This window comes from Impatiens glandulifera, chromosome 2 (assembly GCF_907164915.1).
Source record: "Impatiens glandulifera chromosome 2, dImpGla2.1, whole genome shotgun sequence".
Classification (NCBI taxonomy): domain Eukaryota; kingdom Viridiplantae; phylum Streptophyta; class Magnoliopsida; order Ericales; family Balsaminaceae; genus Impatiens; species Impatiens glandulifera.
In genome coordinates this window covers 9,107,396-9,128,728 of record NC_061863.1, presented here as the reverse complement: position 1 = coordinate 9,128,728, position 21,333 = coordinate 9,107,396, and the positions used below count along the sequence as shown (strand labels likewise).

At 29.7% G+C, this 21,333-nt stretch overlaps 3 protein-coding genes and 1 long non-coding RNA gene across 4 annotated transcripts; 1 reads left to right on the top strand and 3 right to left on the bottom strand.

The window, feature by feature from the left end:
- The first annotated feature begins 8,886 nt into the window (after nucleotides 1–8,886).
- LOC124927427 (potassium channel KAT3) lies at nucleotides 8,887–14,969 on the top strand. Its single transcript, XM_047467830.1, has 13 exons — nucleotides 8,887–9,092; nucleotides 10,559–10,777; nucleotides 10,902–11,063; nucleotides 11,363–11,420; nucleotides 11,489–11,806; nucleotides 12,687–12,926; nucleotides 13,007–13,105; nucleotides 13,180–13,212; nucleotides 13,349–13,531; nucleotides 13,647–13,724; nucleotides 13,985–14,036; nucleotides 14,367–14,498; nucleotides 14,594–14,969. Exons 1-13 carry the CDS (start codon nucleotides 8,887–8,889, stop codon nucleotides 14,695–14,697), a joined length of 1,884 nt encoding a protein of 627 aa, XP_047323786.1. The 3' UTR covers nucleotides 14,698–14,969.
- An 844-nt stretch (nucleotides 14,970–15,813) lies between these two features.
- LOC124927428 lies at nucleotides 15,814–17,192 on the bottom strand. Its single transcript, XR_007098408.1, has 2 exons — nucleotides 17,144–17,192; nucleotides 15,814–16,277 (listed from the first exon to the last, which is right to left on the bottom strand). It is a non-coding gene; the product is annotated as an uncharacterized LOC124927428 (long non-coding RNA).
- A 531-nt stretch (nucleotides 17,193–17,723) lies between these two features.
- On the bottom strand, nucleotides 17,724–19,651 carry LOC124924302. The gene is made up of 5 exons (XM_047464360.1): nucleotides 19,265–19,651; nucleotides 18,866–19,174; nucleotides 18,237–18,305; nucleotides 18,098–18,157; nucleotides 17,724–18,014 (listed from the first exon to the last, which is right to left on the bottom strand). Exons 1-5 carry the CDS (start codon nucleotides 19,649–19,651, stop codon nucleotides 17,904–17,906), a joined length of 936 nt encoding a protein of 311 aa, XP_047320316.1. The 3' UTR covers nucleotides 17,724–17,903.
- A 57-nt stretch (nucleotides 19,652–19,708) lies between these two features.
- Nucleotides 19,709–20,773, bottom strand: LOC124928085 (probable ADP-ribosylation factor GTPase-activating protein AGD14). Its single transcript, XM_047468617.1, has 4 exons — nucleotides 20,677–20,773; nucleotides 20,403–20,490; nucleotides 20,218–20,279; nucleotides 19,709–19,852 (listed from the first exon to the last, which is right to left on the bottom strand). The coding sequence occupies exons 2-4, from the start codon at nucleotides 20,478–20,480 to the stop codon at nucleotides 19,747–19,749; spliced, it is 246 nt and encodes an 81-aa protein (XP_047324573.1). The 5' UTR covers nucleotides 20,481–20,490; nucleotides 20,677–20,773; the 3' UTR covers nucleotides 19,709–19,746.
- Nucleotides 20,774–21,333: the final 560 nt, after the last annotated feature.

Below are 21,333 nucleotides of genomic sequence, written 5' to 3'. Positions count from 1 at the left end.
CTTCAATTAAATTGAAATAAAACATTAAAAAAAAATAATATTTTATAAAATAATAATAATATTTTGTTCTAAGTAAGATTATTTTCAAATAAAGTCACCATTATAAGTAAAAGAAACTATTAAATAGACATTTAAATATGGTGCAATTGCAATCCTAAAACATATACATAAATAAGCAAATAATAAAAATTTTGCTAACATTTTGCTACATTTGTGACTACCTTCTACTCACACATTGGACATTTTGTTCCATCTCATTATCGACCAACATTTACCTTCATTTTGAGTATTTTTATCAAACTAGTTCGTCATTATCGATCACATAATTCACATTATACCGTCATTTTGTGCATTTGATTCAATTCGAACCACAATTCTCTTAATCCCTCAAATTCAAATTCGTACCCATCCCATTTAAATCTGATAATTCTTTGAATCTCTCAAATTTACACTCACATATATCATTATCATAAATTTATAATCATTTTAATCTTTATAATACACCCTTTAAAATGTGCACAGCTTAAGACACAAAACATAATCCCCTCTTCTAGCCTAGTGGCAACAAGAGGTGGATATCCCTCAGGCCTCCAAGAGGTCCTGGGTTCGAGCCCGTCAGGCGGCAAGTTCTGCGCCTGGTTAATTGGTTAAGTATGTTTGCGGGCTATGTATTTAACCCGCGGGAATTAATCGCACTCCATAGGAGTAGCGGAACCCAGCGTTCTCAAAAAAAAAAAAAAAAGACCCAAAACATAATCTTAAGTTTGAAATGTGAACACTTTAACTAATACAAGTAGTGATTATTAAATTAAATTAAAATTTTTTATAGATATATATTTTGTATATAAACTTGAATATATAAAAAAAAAATTAATAAATTATTTGAAACTTTATTTAGAGAGGTAAGAATATTTTTATAATTTAAATTTAAATTATATAGTATAAAATACCTAATACAAATAGAATTATTTATTAAAGAAATTCAAGTAAAGAGAAAATTAAAAATTAAAATTAAAAAAAAATAATATAGTGACATATCTAATAAATATGAAGAAAAAAAAAACAAAAAATATTTAAACAAATAAAAATAAATAAAGAAAAAAGTTAATATAAAAGGGTGACAAATAATTCAACAAATTAATTTATTTTTATTTAAATATATCACAAATTAATTTTTAAATAGGTTGTTATATATATATTTAATATATAATAAGATAAACTATAAAATTATTAATCCAGGAAGACTTACACACCTGGTTAATGGCATATATTCAACATGAATGAAAAAACTAAAGTAATATTATCTAAATATATTCAGTATTTTTTTGATATACTATTCGGAAATGGTCATTGAAAGATATCTAATCACTCACGACACTTACCTTTATTTTGAACATTATACATTAACAAAATTTTCATTATTAGTCACATCTACCATCACTAATTTGTTATTATCAGTCATATTATACCATCATTTTAGGTATTTTTAGCGATCATTTCCTTAATCTCACCAATCAACACCCATATATATCACCATCACATAACTTCACTTTGAACATGCATTAACAAACTCATTAAATTTATTTGAAAATTTTAAATAGAGAGGTACGTACGAATATTTTTAAAATTTAATTATATAGTGTAAAATAATTAATACAAATAGAATTATTTATATATATTTATATAATTATTTATTAAGAAAAATTTAAGTAAATAAAAATATAAGATTGAAAATTAAAAATTAAAAAATAATATATGACATATCTAATAAATGGAAAGAAAAAAGTAAAAAAATATTTTAACCTAATAAAAATAAATACAGAAAAACAATTAATATAAAAGGACAAATTAATTTATTTTATATAAATATATCAAAAATTAATTTTTAAATAGGTTGTTATATATATATTTAATATATAAATATATAAATTATAAAATTATTAATACATGAAGACTTACCACACTATGGAGATATCTAATCCCTCATCACACAGTTACCCTCATTTTGAACATTATATATACACTAACGTCATTATTAATTGCATCTACCATCACTAATTCGTTATATTCGGCCACATTATACCATCATTTTAGACATTTTTATCGATCATTTCTTTAATCTTTCAAATCCACACTCACATATACCACCATCACATATAAACTTCACCTTGAAAACATTATGTATTAACAAACTCGTTAATAATTTATTTGAAAATTTTAATTAGAGTGGTAAGAATATTTTTAAAATTTAAAATTTAATTATATTGTATAAATTAATACAAATAATATTATTGATATATAATTATTTATTTAAAAAATTCAAGTAAAGAAAAAATACATGATTAAAAATTTAAAATAAAAAATAACATAGTAACTTATCTAATAAATTTGAAGAAAAAAGTAAAAATAATAATAAAAACAAATGAAGAAAAAAATTAATATAAAAGAGAGACAAATATTCAAATAAATTAATTAATTAATTTATTTTATTTAAATATATCATAAATTAATTTTTAAATAAGTTGTTATATATATATATATATATATATATATTTAATATATAATTATATAAATTATAAAACTATTAATAGAAGAAGACTTACACATAGTTATTGACCTATATTCACCATAAATGAATGAAAAACTAATGTAATATTATTTAAATATATTCATTATTTTGATAATTTATTAATCACATGTACTCTCCACACAAATTTTCCCTTTATAGACATGATTTTCTGATTTTTTTGCATTGTTGTTCTTCCAGACTTCATTAGTTTTCCATGTCGAGTTGCTCATAATAGTATATGACTTAGATTTGGGAGCCTTCATCAGCTCCTTTATTGTAGCAACTGACCATTGAACAATTTCTTCATATTCTTCTTTTTTCAACAGATTCCAGTCTTGAAGATAGTAGATGTTGAGTTGAATTGTAATATGTTGTGCTTTCTCCTTATTGATGACAATTTCTCCCCTTTTGGCATGCATAAGGAGCTTTGTAATATGATTCTTGAGCCCAAACAAATTAGCTCTTTCATTATAGCATATCTTCCAAACTCCTTTATTATCCCCCTGTTTTACTGCATCATTTTCAACAGGAATTTTCCTAGTAACAGTTTGAGCATATTGCTTACTTGTGTTGGTATTTTGTTGTTCTTTGATAACTTCTTCAGCAATTCTTTCAATTTCTTTGACGGTTGCTTCCTTGATTCATTTCAACACAAAATCCTTAACTTCTTTAGATTTATTACTTTTGTTCTTTCCCTTCCCATGATGACAGAAATAGAGAAAAAGAACAGAGTAATTGCAGGAAACCTAAAAAATGATCACAGATAAACCGCAATCGATGGCAAATTCCAGTAATGTTTACAAATGCACAAGAAACCCTAGACTAGAGAAACTTAATGCCTCATTTATGATGCAAGACAATATCGTGTCGTCCGTGTAGATCGGGTTGTGTCGCCTGTGCCAATCGTGCCGCCAGTGCCGATCGCACTTCCTTTGATAAATGGTGATTTTTGTGCCGATTTGATGACTTCCGACTCAAGACAATATCGTATCACCTATGACGATCGTGTCGTATGTACTTATTGTGTCGTTGTGCCGATCGTGCCGTGATGTGGTATTCCAACTATATTAATTAATATTGTAATTAACATTTTTTTTAAAATTTATTTATTTTATTTATTTTTTATTTAATAAGAAAATTTATTTAAAATTTGTATTTTATTGATGTTTTGGTTTATTTTTTTTAGTTCATTATTTTCAAACCATCCAATTTTTCAATTTTAAAAGATATATACACATCAATCCTTAATTTTTTATTTTTATTTTTTATATTTTCTTTGGGTTCTTCGGTCATTTCTCATAAATTAATATATATATATATATATATATATTATCTAACTTAAATAGATATTTTTTTTCTTAATTTATTTTTTAAAATATCTATGAAAAAAAATAATTATATATCTTCATAATTATATATAAATATATATATATATATATATATATAATAAAAAAATTATATCTCTATGAAAAAAAATAAAAAATATTTATTTTTTAATATATAATATATATATCACTATATCTATAAACAAAAAAAAATATATTTATATATAATCCTTTTTCTCAATATATATATATATATATATATAAAAGGGAATTGATATTATAACCATAATTTTCTAAATTAAAAAAGAAAAAGAAAAAAAATAAACTTTTTCTTTTCTTTAATTTGTATTTATATAATATATATATATATATATATATAAATTAACTATCCATTAATTGCAAAATTTCTTGAAGATAACTCTAACACGAACTCATTTAATTTAATAATAATGAGTAATGAATGCGAGCAAATCAAACAAATCAATTAAGTAGTGTCGAAAAAATCTTTACCCAGAATTCTGAGCGGCAATAAAAATGATTTTTTTGTCCGAGGGTTAGTAACCAACGCCAAAAAAAGTTCTGGCAAATAACAACTAACTATCTACAAATATGTCAAAATAACGATAAACTCATATAAATCATTAGAAGATATATGTAAAGGGTCTCTAGATGATAGATAAATTTCAAAAACTTCTTATAAGAAAAATAAAAAAGAACTTTAGATCCGACAACATCATCTCTTTTGCTGCAAAAAAAGGAGATGAATACGAACTCGAGAAATTGTCATCAACACGATTGAAGGGTATGAGCAGCAAATAAGAATGTCAATTTAAAATAGCACCACGGTAACTAAACCAAATTGCCCCGTTTGGTGCGGTTTTTCCCCGTTTAACTAGTAGTTGACCGAGGATGAGACGGAAATAATATTTATGTCCTCGCCCTTATCACTATAAAAACAATTGAATATATAAAATCATCAATATATATATTTTTTTTTTGAAAAAACAACTTAGTGCCATTTCATTAAAAAAACCCAAAATAGAGAAAAAAATTACAAAAGTTTAAGATCAGATCTAGATAATTTTTAGCTTTGACAAGTGAAACAAGAATTGAATTATAGACATTAACAACAACATCAATCAATTAACGCCTATAGCGTTTTTTACTTTGATTCTACTTGTGACTTTTTCAAATGAAATATCCCATATCTGACAGAGTTTTTTATTCTCTACATTCCTTTCGATTCCTCTTCAGGATTGAATGAGTGTATTTCTATCTGAAGTTATATCTTCCCAAATATCTTCAGCAGTTCTACTTCCAGATATTGTAGATTACTGCTCCAAAGTATCATTTCAACATACTTACATAGAAGAATCTTTATTTTGCTTTATTCTTCATCCACTCTTAGATTTCTTCTCACGTTCCTAGAAAGTTGATGATGTTCATTTTTGCAACATACCTCCTCCAAATTTGTAGTACAATAGAGCATTCCCTAAATACATGATTTATGCTTTCATCAACTCCCGAACATAGAACATAGTTGATATCAGGAATGACAAATTACCTGAGTGGCCCTCTAATTACTCTGATCGCTCACTTTTAGCTCTCAAATTAAATTTTAAAACAAATTGCCCTTTCAACTTTTAGAAAAGTCATCAATGGTCCTTCCGTTATTTTTTTTTTTGTTAAACATAACGGTTTAAAATTAAAATATTTTTTATATATATTATCTGTAATAATTATTTTATATATTTATATATATAATTATTAAATCGCTTATATATATTATTATATATATATATATCTTTTATCATTAATTTTTATATTTAAATAATTATTAAATCTTATTTATATATACAATATATATATATATATATATTATTTATTTTTTATCTATACATATCTATCCCTAAATTATTTAATTTTTTCGTCAATCAGTCATTTCTTTTCTAATTATTTCTTCTACCTATCATTTATCTAAAAAAATTAAGGTTCATAATTAAAATATCAAAATAATTATAGCATTACTTTATTCTTTTTTATTATCTTTAGTCCAATCCAAAGAAAATCAAATAAAATAAAAAATTGATTTGACGGCGGCACTGATCCATCCACTATATTCCAAATATTATATATATATATATATATAAAGCAATTTAATAATTATATATATAAATATAAAAAAATAATATTTTAAGTTTAACCCGTTATGTTTAACAAAAAAAAAAAAAAAAAAAAAGTTAATGAAAGGGCCATTGGTGACCTTTTTAAAAGTTGAAGGGCGATTTGTTTTAAAAATTAATTTGAGGGCTAAAAGTGAGCGGTCGGAGTAATTAGAGAGCCACCCAGGTAATTTTCCCTATTAGAAATGTTCATGTATTTTTGAATTTTGTCTTTTGTTTTCAACTTTTTCCTGTATACCAGTCAGAGAATAAATTGGTGATGAAGAATAATCTTTGGAGACCATACCACATTATGTCAATCTACCTCCTGTCCTCTTATCCTAACCATTTCTAATGTCTTTCATATAATGAACTTTTCGTTGCTTTTTATTTTTCAGCATATTTATCATTTCTTTCATTGAGTTGTTTTTGCCTCATTAGGTTTAGGATTCTATCACCTTTTGGAATACGCCTCAAAAGTGAAACACGTTTATCTTTATAGACGTCTCTAAGTGAGTACTTGATGCATTCTCTTTTAACTCTGCTTCCTTGTATTTATGAACAAAATGAGAATATTATCCAGTCAATGATAATGCCAAAATAGTACCTCTCTTCCATTTCCAATTGTGGTTTTCACCATTTGAAAGACATATTTTTCTTGTTTTTAGAATCTTCTTCAATGACCATGGCATTCTTTCATTGATGTTTTGTGTCCAGATACTTTACTCTTCTTTCCTAAATCTTATATGCACCAATTTGACCCACAAGGATTCCGTTTTCTGCTCCAACGTCCATAGGTTCTTGATGGTGAGGTTTTTTTTCCATTAAACACAACCTTTTATTCCTAGTCTGCTTTCTTCTATGGGAGTGCAAACATCCTCCCATTTGATATTTTTGCCTCCTCTGCCTTGTGTTCCTCAAACATAATCTCTCATGATTATATCCAGTTCAATCATTACCTTCTTTGGGATGACTATCTGTTGTGCCTAGTAGCCAATAATTCCAAAGATTACTCTTTTAACGAGCCCAATTATACCTACATAAGACAGTTTTTTGTAGCCCAACCTAAGATATAATTTCTAACATTTCCTACCAGTTGTCTAAAATGATTATATCAGTGTTGTTTTGATGATAGGGGTACTCCAAGGTATTTCACTGGTAGTTCACATTCCTTGATTCCCATAATATTGAATATGTTTTCATTCATTTTTTCATTAACCCCTCCATAGAAAGCCTGATTTTTGTCCTCATTGATGTATAAACCTGTAATACTCGAAAAGATTGTTAGAGCTTTTCTAATTATACTAACATATTCAACATCCGCATAAGTCAAAAAAAATAGATCATCTGCAAAACATATATGGGTTATTGCTTCTTCTTTGCAGTACAGGTGAAATTTGAAATGATAACTTTTCAGAAACATTTTTAAAATACATTCAAGAATTTCTATTGTTAAGACGAATAGGCAAGGAGATATAGGGTCTCCCTGCCTTACTCTCCTTTCACCTTGAAAAAGCCTCCATGAATATCATTCACACTCACAACAAAGTGAGAAGTGGAAACACATTGCATAATCCAATTAGTGAAAATGATTGGAAAACCTATAGCATGAAGGAATTCGTGGATTGATCCTTATCTGATCAAGTTAAAAACTTTTCTAATATCAATTCTGAAAATCACACGTGGCGATATGTTTTTCTTGTCATATCCATTTAATAAGCTCTGCATGAGTATATCCATTTAATAAACTCTGCATGAGTAGGATGTTAATGGAATAAAGTGTTTAGGAATAAATACTGATTGCCCTCAATATATTTATTTATTCATTATATTTTATAGAGTTTTAAGTTTATTTCTTTATAATAATATAAAATTTTAATATATTACAAAATATATTATATTAAAAAATCCGTTTATATAATTTTTTGTTTTTTTTAGAGAATATGGTATAAACGGTGCCCCGCGAGCGGGGATTCTTAAAACTGAACGGGGCGGTGTTGGTATTAAAAAAATCTCCGAAATAAAAACGGGGCGGGAATGATAAATACATTCCCGAACCGCCCTATTACCATCTCTAGCAGTAGACGACCCACCAAAGATTAAGATTATTATTCAGATTATAAAAATTCAAAATTACAAGTTCAATCCGCTTAAATAAAGTGTCGTATCAAACAAAACACGAACTCAAATATGAGTAATAAAAATAAAAACAAGACCCCTGCCCTACTAAAAAAACACACTAATGTCTTGTTCTCTTTGGGGTTTTTTTAAAACATATCTAAAATCAATTTTCCAATCAATCACTTTTTAACAATCAAATCACTCATTTAATTAACCAAAATACTAAAATACTTTCTATTTTAAATTATTATTTTTTATTTTATTCATATATATTCATACTCTGTAAGTCTTTTTATCAAAAATAATCATTACCTCCTTAAAATCATTATTTTTTTCCCTGTCTAAATTTTTTCAAAAATCTCAATCCGAAACAAAGCCTATAATTATTAAACTCCTCTATAATATAATAAAAAAAAATATCTAGAAAGAGAAAATTGTAATTTTAAAAATTTGAGGGAATTTATATATAATATTTTCAAAAATTTACAGAATATATGAATATAATAATTTTCAATATATATAATATCTCTTAAAAATTTCATTTTTTTCCATATTTTTTTTTTAAATAAGTATAAACGCGTATAGGACTTTATTAGAAATTTAATTAATATTAAAATTACAGCAATTTACTTTTAGCTCTGATTTCTTTTTATATATATATATAAGATCATCCATTCTCTCTCTCTCTCTCTAACAGGTAACATAAGAAATGGCTTCGGACAATCGATCTCCATTATCGATGGCTTCTCGTTCTTCTCCGGCGGGTCTGTTAGGGAAGAAGAGGCGGTCAAGTCAGAATGTAAATAATTTGGCGACGGTTTCAAGCAGTTTATTGCCGGCGTTTGGCACGGTCGTCGGCGACGGAACTCCCAAACTTAAAAGATTTATTATAGCCCCATATGATAGAAGATATCGGTCAGTTTATTTAATATTTACTCTTTAATTATGCCTCTTTGATGGTTTTTTATGGGTTTTATCAGTATTTTGAGTGTTTATTGATGAAAATGAGATTATTTGAAATATGGTTGGAATTTGAATAAATACAGAAAACCAAAAATGTTATAAGATCAAACAAGTTAATTATTATCTATTTTTTCTATTCTTTTTTTTCTCTTAAACCCATTTGATTATTGAATTATTTGGGTGATAAAAACTGGGTTTTGAATATCATTTGGAAAAAAATTGGTTTTTATTTATATATTACATAAATATCCTTATTTATAGAAAATTTGATGGTTGGATTACAAGTCCTTAGTAGTAATTTATTATATATATATATTTCCAAAATTCCATTTATTCTTCAAATTCATAAAGTCAACAAATTAAGAAAAGTAAAGAAAACATGAAGTTTACCAAAAAAAAAAAAAAAAAAAAAAAAAAAAAAAAAAAAAATGACAGAATATTTAAATTTCTATTTGATATAATATTATCTCATAGATGGAGTGGAAAAAGATATATTTAATATTCTATTCAATTTGCATTAAAAAGTCATAAATTAACATTTTAAAATAAAAAAATAAAAATTATTTTTTAGGAGACAATGACAACTAATTTTTATTATATAATGCACAAGATATAAAATATGATAATAAATAGATATTTTTTTATAAATTTATAATTTTAGCTACATCTCTATAATTTATCGAGAGAGATTTGAGATTTAGTCAAAAAATGCAAAATATTTATTGAATTTATAATTTATTGTGATTTACTTCATTAAAATTGATAACTAGATTCATAATTATTGAAATATATTTATTGTATTTGTTTATTTTCTGAATTATTTATTGTCTTTATTGTTAACTAGTTTTTAGAAAAGTTAAAAAAAATAATAAAGTGAAATCTCGTTTTCCCCTATTAATTATTGAATGCAAAATAAAATATTTAATTTCTCCACTCACTCAATGAATTGGTAAATCTCCACTCATTGAATTGGTAAATATTAGTCAAAGTCCTCCATGTATGTTATTTAGTTGAAAATTCACCATATATTTCTCATAAGATTGAACCGGAGTGGGTAAATATTTTTATTTAATTTTTAAATTAGAATTTATTATACGAAATAAACTCGATTTTCTTTGTAATAACACTTATTTCTTATTAAAATTGAATTTAAATTAGAATTTATATTAAAATATCATAATTTAAATTAAATTAAACTTAATTCTTATATTTAGAAAAATTATATAATTGTAATTTAATTTAAATATTTAAAATTTTGAAAAATATAATAAATACAATTTAATATATATTATCTATATTATTAAGATATTAGTTTCACATAACTTATTAGGATAGCTCAAGTTTTTGTTTAGGTTTGATGAAGAAAAATATTGGTTGTATGACCTATTTAAAATATAAAACCCCGTGTTTTCTTTCAGGTTGTGGCAAGCGTTTTTGGTGGTGTTAGTTGGTTACTCGGCCTGGTCCTCGCCGTTTGAGTTTGCATTTAGAAAGGCAACCGCGATGTCATCGTTGATGCCCGGTGACTTGGTGGTTGATGGTTTCTTTGCTATTGACATTATCCTCACTTTCTTTGTTGCTTACCTCGACAAATCCACCTATCTCCTTGTCGACAATCATCGCAGTATTGCCATTAGGTAATCCCACATCCCACACAGAATGTAGTTATTTTTTTTTATATGGCCAAAATTTATTTTCGAGATAAATGCATAATTAAATTAAACTAAACATGTGATAATGAGTTGTTGTGGAAATGATTAGGTACTTGACACACCCATGGTTTACTATGGATGTGGCTTCGACTCTTCCATTTCAAATCATATATTCTATCATAACCGGAAAAATGCACCAGGGTACTGTTTTTGGTTTCCTCAATTTACTCCGGTTATGGAGGTTGCGTCGTGTTAGTGAACTCTTCTCAAGGTACATTTCAGACCAAAAATTGATCTTACTTCTTCGTCGTTTTGATTTTCTTTTTCTAATATGTTTCGTCAACAAAATTAAATAGGATAAGTAGTGTTGGAATAATGAACATAATGTGAGTTATCATAAGAAATATAGTTTCTTTTCTAATGAATGTGAGTCTAATGTGTTATAATAACTTCCTTACTTAAGGATTCATATATGACAATAATAGAACTCACAAGACAACTTGGATCTATCAAATAAACATAGAAAAACAGAACAAAAACTCATGAACTCATTTCTTTTTTATAATCCAGATTAGAGAAAGATACGCGATTCAGCTACTTTTGGACGAGATATTGCAAATTGATATGCGTAAGCAAACCTCTTTCTTTCGACTTCCTATCGTTTGTCTTCCTATTCACACGCATTTTGTTTTCCAGGTGACACTCTTTGCAGTTCACTCAGCAGGCTGCTTCTACTTCTGGTTAGCCACGCATCACAAAGATGTAGATAACACTTGGATTGGAGTGCAAATTCCCAACTTCGAACACCGAAGCATTTGGTTAGGATACACCTACGCCATTTACTGGTCGATCGTGACTTTAACGACAGTTGGTTATGGGGACCTGCATGCAGTAAACACAATGGAGAAGATATTCACCATTTTCTACATGTTATTCAACATTGGCTTAACAGCTTATTTGATTGGTAATATGACCAATCTCATTGTCCATAGTGCAGTGAAAACTTTCCTCATGGTAAGTAAGCAAACACACGTATTCCATAGCTGTCCTTTAGATATTTGAAACATTTTTGGGGTCTGAGTCTAGATAAAACCGTCAATAAATTTATTTGAAAACACTTATTTTCTATCAAATACTTAACCCTAAGGGTGTGTCTGGTAACCATGAAATTGGAATTAGAATTAGACTTGGAATGGGGTATAATTCAATTGTTTTAATAATATAGATTATATATATTCAAATTACTTTGATTATATTTTAATTCAAACATAGGAATTGGAATTGAATTGCAATTTTATAGGTAATTCAATTCTAATTCTTATTAAATTGGAATTAGAATTTCAATGTCAATTATAATATTACACAAAAAAAAAAAAAAATAACAAAGATATTATAGATGAGAAACTAGAATTAAGTATCTAACTTGTGGCCTATTTAAAAACACTTTTTGGAGATTGATCTGAGTTAAACGAGATCAACATTTAGACGAGATACTTGACAATAATAAGGTTTCCAAGAAAATTTATCGACTGTTTTCATCTAGACTCAGATCCAGCTCCAAAAAGTGTTTCTAAATGGTTTTTTTTTGGGAAAAATGTTTCTAAATGGTTATGTTAGCTAACTACTCTATTTATACTAATAATACCTAACTAACTAGGTTAACCAGCCCAACCGATTAATATCAAAACCCTAGTACATAAAATAACATATCTAGATGTGGATCCAAATGAGTTCACATTTGAAAACATAATATATTCAAAAATCTGTTGACGGTTTATTATCTAGATCCGGTGTTTCCAAATGGGTTAGTTAGAGACAAACAATAACAGAAATTTATAGAGGGATTCAATTATAAACTCAAACATGGATGGATTGCTTGCTGGTTTTTATATAGAGGGATTCAATTAATGAGCTTTTGAGGTATGCAAGCAAGAACCATCTTCCAGACGTTTTGAAACAGCAGATTTTGGCTCATATGCAACTGAAATTTAAGACAACCGAGCTCCAACAAGAACAAGTGCTTGAAGAATTACCAAAGGCTATTAGATCAAGTATTTCTCAACATTTATTTCAGACAACTGTGGAAAATTCTTACCTGTTCAAAGGAGTCTCTGAAGATCTTATCATACAAATGGTATTTAAAATTAAAATGGTCTTTTTCATTTAATAACCCTGCTGAAAATTGTAAATGGCTCATAATTTACTTTTTAACAGGTATCAGAGATAAAAGCTGAATACTTCCCACCTAAGGTTGATATCATTTTACAAAACGAGATACCTACAGATTTCTATATCATAGTATCAGGAGCAGTGGTAATAACAATAATATCTAATAGAATTATAAGAACAATTGAAAAAATTGGAAGCTTAATTGTTTTGATGTGCAGGATGTGCTGACACAAAAGAATGGAATGGATCAGGTGATTTTTTCCTTCTTTGATGCTTCAAATCAGATTCGAGAAAATAATAAAAAAGAAGTTATATGTACAAGAATATGTATTCAGAAATTCATTGGCGGTTACCAAATGGATGATCTATCGTGTTTGATTTTTGCAGTTCATTTCAAAGCTAGGAGCTGCAGATATGGCGGGAGAAATAGGAGTTATGTTCAATATCCCTCAGCCTTTTACTGTGAGAACTAAGAGGCTTTCTCAGGTGATTCGTTTTAGCCATCACCATTTCAGGGATATCCTACAGAACAACAGTGATAAAAAGATAGCTGTCTCGAACTTTAAACAGGTAAGGGTCTCAAACATATTCTTAGTAGGGATATATTAGTAAATAATAGCAGGCCATTACAGAGATTTTACATGCATTCATATCTCTGATTTTACTTTTTTTTACTATTCCACAGTATTTGAGAGCCATGCCCCAAGATATGAAAGACGAAATACCATTAATAAAAATGGTTATAGGTGATACCAATGAAGAGGTAAATTCCATCTTCTCTAGGCCTGGATGTACCTCTCAGGGTAATATTCAATTTTCGTTCAGAAAAAAATATTTGGTTTATTTTTACTCACTTAGGGTTTCTCAACTGGTAAGAGTCTTGAACCTCAGATGTTGTGGCGGTAGAATGTTGTGCTAACTTCTGAAATAAACCCTGGTCTCGAAAAACAAATATCAAAGCTTTGAGTAGAAGATGCAAAGTAAATAGTTTATAACCTCAAATGAATATTTGTTCTTATGCAGACCACTTCACCAGTTGAAGATCATCATGTAGGACCAGATGCCAACCCTCAAGGTTAGTCAGTACAAGATCAATCATTTTTTTTTTAGAGAAGGATTAACCTTTCTATTATAAATAAATGTTGTGAACAAAGAACTAATTACATTTCTCAAATAAAGCGAAATAACACTACAAACTAAACGCATACAACAAAACTAGTCAAACAAACATTTTTTAAGTGTCCATATCCCATTTCATGCAAAGTAACAAATCCTGAGTGAAGTTTCCATATTCCACATCTAGAAATTGCACATTCTTCAATCTCCTTTCAAAGATCAACCGTCATGTTTTTTTATAGTTCAGACATTCCACCTTTTATTATTTACATTCGGACAATTTTTGCAGGATCAAACTCACATCTCCTAAGGGTTGTAATACACGGTCATCATCCAAATGACAAGAAAACTGAAGGAATAATAAAGAGAGGAAAACTAATTTATCTTCCAGGTTCAATTGATGAACTCCTTAATATAGCAGGTATATAAAGCCATTGATGTTGCTCTTATTTAGCTTATAAGATTAACCAACTAGACAGATACGATTTTTACAGTTTTTTTTTATTTGATTCGCAGAAAAGAAGTTCGGAAAAAGAGGATCAAGAATCCTCATGGCAGATGGTTCACAAGTGGAAGACTTGAGAGTTGTAAGGGAGGATGACAATTTGTTTATCCTCTAAGACTGTTAACTGTAATATATAAAGAACTACTATAACAAAGATCATGAAGAAGAGAAAGAAGATACCAAGAAAGCTAGTTGATACGCTCAAAAGCTGTGAATCCGTCATATAGCTTCCTTCTTTCACAAACAATAAACTGTTGGTGTGTATACTTGACTTCTCAATTGAAGATTAGAATCACACTTGACCAGACATACACTAACTCTAATAGATTAGCTATAAATTTTTTGAAGGTGATCACTCATCAAGGGATATTTCCATGATGTTTGAGATCTTCCACCCGAGTTTGAGGTTCCTGTATTGAGGCAAGTTTGTTGAAATTGGGGGTTCCTATAGATTTTGTTTTTTTTTGTAACCAGGGTGTTCGGGTCAGCTTTTTGCGCACCTCGACCAATCCCTGGAGACAACAAATCAAAGTCAGTTATGACCTCCCACTTCAATATGTTGTTTTTATTGAGAATTCGAAACTGAGACCTCAAGATAGTAGTAAGCCCCTTAATCCAAGCCTGTTGTCACCAAGCTATCCAAGATTAAGGGGGGTTCCTATATTTCCTTTCATCCAAATTCCATTTTTCACTTAGTAGAATTACATTTCTAATTTTGTTTCAATCTCTTCATATCTCCATCTACACATATACTCCGATTAATGACTCATGACAGGTTAAAAACATGGTCATCGTGGTCTTACATATGTCTTGAACCTACGTCCAATCCAGTGTGGCACATGCCAAATCGAAACTGGTTCAAACCCGGGTAGTCAACAATACGGTCCCTATAGTCTTGTATTGTGTTGGGCATACATTTTCAATATTAGGCTTGGTTAGACATGGTCAATGTTGGGCATAGACCATCAAACTACATAGTTAGTGTGGTTTAATTAATTTTTTTAGACTAGTGTTTATTATCTGAAGGACAAAGTTAGTGTGGTGTTAATTGTGCTTGACATGTATATTTTTCCATTCTCATGCCCAGTATGGTCTTGTACCAACTAGGGCTTTTTTCCATTCTCGGACACAACACACGAGTGAAGGTCTAATTAACCGGAGGAAGATCACTTAACACTCCATTACCCGTCAACAACACAGTAAGGGAGTGTATTTTTCACTCCGAACCAGGGGCATGACAAGAGAAATGAATTAGTACCCATGAACAATACAAACAATGTGGCATGGTGTCCAGTTGTGCATATGTTTTCCACTCCTGCCCGATTCAACACAAAGAATAAAAAGGAAAATGAAAAATATACAGTTTTGCAAAGAACTACAATTCTAATATTTTTTCAGTGACCATTGGTTTAAATATGGTAACAAAAATTTAAACAAAGAATCCCTAAGAATGGACTGAAATGGTTGGTATCATTTGATCTTTCATCAAACCAGGTAGTAAACAAGGACTTGATTGATTGGTTTGGTTTTGTACATTATATCTTCATAGGCTGAAAAGAAAAGTCAATTTCTTGCCTTTACGTGAATGGGTTTCCTTTTGTTGATGAATATGAAGTCGGATTAGCTGAACTCAGTTGGTAGTCCCCGGCGAATGGTTGAGTTAAGTTCCAAGAACCAAAAGCAGCTTCACCACCACTGCCACAAATAGAATATGTGGGAGTAAAATTTTATGAAAAAAAGTTCAAATAAGCCTCTAAATTCTGTATAAAAGTCTCAATTTGTTCACTAAAATAATAAATGGTGACCCACCCCATTCCCTTGGGAGATTTCTTATCTGAATCATTCCCACAATCATCGGATTCAGGGTGCCCGCGCTGGTTATACTAAACTCATTACAAATAATACTATTTATCTATTAACTAAATTTATTTATAATCTAAATAATTTATTAAATTAAATATTGATATAATAAAGAAACAATCAGAAATAAATTTAAACTTGTTAAATTTATTATTCTAACTACAAATATACGTATAAATAGTAATATTGGTAACACTAACAAACTATTCAAATATATAGAGTAACAAAAGAAATTCAACACATTGTCTATGTAACCACAAGTCATATTTTCAATAACTCTATTAATATAAACTTTAGCACTTAAAAAAAATATAAAATAAAATACTGGTGACGTCATAAATATACAAGTTAAGATGACGTGATTATATCTAATCAAGTGGACATGGGACGGATCATGAAAATACCATCCCCGCCACATTCTAAGTCAACTGTTTTTTCTTTTTCCCTAAATGGTCCGGGTGTGATCAAATCAAGGAAAATTTGATATGAATATTTTGACAGCTCATTTTCGTTTAGAATGAAGATCCATTGAATGCATGGAGATTTCTTTGATCCAACCTAAAATCCAACTTGTGATCTTATTCTTTTATCAATTCATATGCAAAATGAAACTATGATCACCAAGTCACACATTTTTATACAAAGAGAGAGGAAGAAGAATCATTAATAAGGAAGATTTTCCAAACAAGGAATTGTCTTACCTCGAAAACATAGTGCCACTGGGTGATTGTTGCTCATTAACTGTTACTGGAAGTACAACAACACAGAATCAGATGATTATACATTCAATCCCATCAACCAAATGATATAAAGCTGAGAGTTTAATGAAACTAAAAGATTATATTAGATTTTTGCCTGAAGATGATTGCATTTCTGAATAAGACAACTGTGGAGCCGAATAGTATTGGTGTTGCATAAACTGGGAGGATGTTGGCGCCGAAGTGTGCTGCACCCATTGCAACTTTAGATACAGGAATCTTATAATTGAATATTGAATTACTGATATTTGAGACTTTAACCTCATTTAAAACAAATTTCAAGCCTCAGATACGCCAGGAGTATATCACAGCCAAGTTTGATAAATTTTCACTTCAGTTAATTCGTGGATAATGTTATTGTGCAAGCTTTTTGTTTTTAGACCAAGGTTTTTTGGCATTTCAATCAAGGTGCTTGTAGTACAAATAGAACCTCTTAAGTTCAAAACTCTTATCACTTGAGCTATACTTGGTTTTATTGTGCAAGTTCTTATTATAGTTAAAACTGAAAAAGTTTTCGGGGCATCTTTTTCTTTAAGCACAAATTCAGAAACACAGATGTCTTAGATATTTAAACTTAAGTACCTCACTGAGCATGGCCTTATGATGAAAATTTCTCATAGTTTCACCCAAAAAAAAATTCTCTTATCCGGTTTCCAAAGACTTTAGAAATTTTTGTATGGGTGCATAAAAAATAACCACTTCATCACAATGAAATGAGAATTTTACATACCATTGAATTATAGGCTAATATGTCGTCATCATCTAGGTCAAAGGGATTTCTTGATTCGGTTGAATTGGAAGAAGTTGCTACATGCTTAAAATAAATATAAATATCAGTTTGGATATGTCACGTCAGGTTAGAAACCATTTGATTAGTCATTTGAGAGTGTATCATACCATTGTATAATTATTATGTGTGTTCACTCCTTGCCAGTTATAGCTTGAAGAAAAAAGGTCCTGCAAAGATAAATATCCAGAACAAAAACTTACGAAACTAGTTCATCAAACATGACACAGATCTGTTTTAGAAGATTACCTCTGGGAGTTCTTGGCGGGAAATGGTATTTGATTTGGCTGGAAGATCTGGTGAAACCCAATTCGCACTCTGGGTGATTTCAGAGATAGCCCGTCAGTAGATGGAAATAGTAAAGCTTGAGCTTTGGGTGCGAGAGAAAAATCTCAAAATATTCAGAAAAAGAAAAATAACTGATATATATCTTGCTTAACTGATCTGCAAAGATTATCTTAGCAAATTTGCCTGATTTGCATGCTTAAAATGAAAACCTAGTAAGTTGTTTACTCACTTACCCCATTCTAAAATATCCATTTTAAATTAGAAATCCATAAACAAAGGACCCATTCATAGGACATAAATCTGTAAGTTATAGTAGGGTTAGGGTTATTAGTTAGGTCTCTAAATAGTGAAGAGGCCCTGAATTTTATTATATTAGTTAGTATTAATCCTCCCAAGTTGTTAGGGGTTGTTAGTTGTTTTAATAGGTGGCAGGCACCCTATTGTTATAAATAGGGTGACCTAGCTGAAAGATGAAATTAATGAATGAGTATCAATAGAGTTTTATACTCTTTTTGACAATGGAGAATATTCATACTTCTCATCTAAAAAAAAGAAATAGGGGCACCTAATGCAAATGTCAATGCTCAGACCTGGAAACAGGGCATAGACTTGGTGGCAGTGATGTTGGTTGCGTTAGAAGTAGTAGCAGTATCATCACAAGCATTATGTAAAGCATATGTTGTATCTGCAGGAGTAAGAGGATCGGAGAATGCAAACAATAGGGATTCAAAATTACTTGAACCGGATGCTCCATTGTCAGCGTCACTTGATTTAGTTTCTTCTTGTGTTTGTGGACCAACAGTTTCTGGTTCAAAACCAAAATCCATCAAGTTAACTATCATTTGTGGAGATTGCTTCCCACCAACTGATCCAGAACAACTACTTGACGTTACCCTTGTCTGCAATTATAACATGGTTTAAAACAGTTTACTCATATGGAAGAATAATTGTAATAGTCATAACAGAGTAGTTGGGTAACTTGTTCTCACCTGGCCTTTGGATGAGATACTATCATCCGGCTTGACCAACCTACGAGGTTCATATGTTTCCCCTAGAACATCTTTGAAAGGGCGCACTACTATTGAAGGATTGGATTTTTTCCTGTTTGTTTGAGAACCTATTGATTTGCTTCCTATACTATTCTTAGTGGACTCCAAATTAGAGATCCTACGGATTTCAGATCTCTTGTCATCTCGAACCCTATCATCTACTATCTCAAAGTTACAAGAGTGGGTCCTAAGCACATTAGGTCTTACACGTGGAACATTTTCATAATGATTTCTTCCTTGGTCAAGGTAGCAAACATCACTTCTGTCTCCAAACCTCTCCCTTCTACCAGGTTTTTCATTATAAGGCCACCCTGATAGTTCCTCCATGATATTCTGCAGTACATAAATCCCGAGAAGGCATAGAAATATGAATATGGTGAAATACGGGATCTCTCTTTAAAATGTTGTATCGTGGACAAATATTAATGCATGCTTACCTCTTTTAGCATTTGCCTCCCCATAATCCGCTCACCAGTAAACTTTCTATCCACATAAACTTGCTTGATAAAATCCCGGATTCTGTTTTGGCTGATTGAAAGACAAATTTAAGGAAATAAAGTCACAATCATTTTGTGAGGTTTCTCAAGAAACATTGGGCTGTACCAAGTTTTTTTCATGTTGATCATGATCTGAAAAATCCACATTTTTTATGTTTGCAAAAAAATACACTTTGGATCATGATCAAGATAATAATTTGTATACCAAACGAAACAACAACAAATATTCTATAATCTGGATTATGATCCAAAAAAAAATCTTATCATGATAAAAAAAGAAAATCGTATATACCAAAAAAAAAAAATATCACTTCCAATTTTAACTTTGGCTATTTTTCAATGTGATTGTGACAGAATACTAGTTTCCAAATAGCTCATTGTGAATGAAACACATACGTGCCATCTGGTAGAGGAAAACGCTGAAGATCCCATTCCTTGAAATAAATCTGCCTTGCACGCTAGTATGAACATGTGCATTTTCCAGTTATAAGGAAAAAAAAATGCTTGATCAGTATATTTGGAAGAGAAATATAGTTGAAAAGGGAGAGAAAAGGCCAAATACATTTGAATTGGTTGCAGACCTCATTTCCCCCAGCTTGGAGGGCATCAATTTCCTCCGCATTGAATTTAGCCACAGATACTGATTTCACTCGGTGCATGAATTCCCGACTGTTATTAGTGTTCCAGACATTGAAATATTGATCGATAAAACATTAAATAAGTTGAGAGCATGGTTAATTTGTACTAAAAATATGTGTCTAGACACTAGACAAAAATATCAAAGTTGAGCATGCAATACATTACATAGATGAAAGTGAAAAAGAATATCAAATAGAAAATGGAACTAGAGCATACTGTATCCCACTGCAGTTTGTGCAAACAAATGTCCAGAAAGTTGTGCAGACATATTGGGGTCCCTGGATAATGAAAACATTGTCAGTCTCTTATTGCATAAAAAATCTGTCAAATACTCGTGCACAGCATCGCAATTGTATAACTATAGTCATGTAAAACCCTGATAATTGAGGGCACTCAGGTTATTGGAAATGTCATAATCTACATTTTTGGGTTCATACACATGTCAAAGAGCTTCCTTAACAGGCAGTTTAAGGACCAGCATTTTATATTCACATAAAAACTAGAAAATCAGAAAAGGACACTGAAATTTACTAATACCTCCTCCAATCAAGCTCAAAGTAGATTGAAGTGGTTTCACATGTTCAAACTTATCAACATTTTAATTGTTAAGTGAAAAAGACCAGTATCATTTATTGTCTGTTCATCTGTACTGCACAAACACCAATATCAACTCAATTATCTGAAATATCCACATCCACAATCAATAGCATGAGCTGAAAAAAGACATTTCTCTTCTATATAAAATACCCAGTTTGTCACAAGATTAAACATTTCATTTGCTCGTCTGTTATGCCAACTGGTACAAAAATCTAACTGAGAAACATCAACTTCATTTGCTTCGATAATAAGGTGGATCATCATTCCTTATCCAAT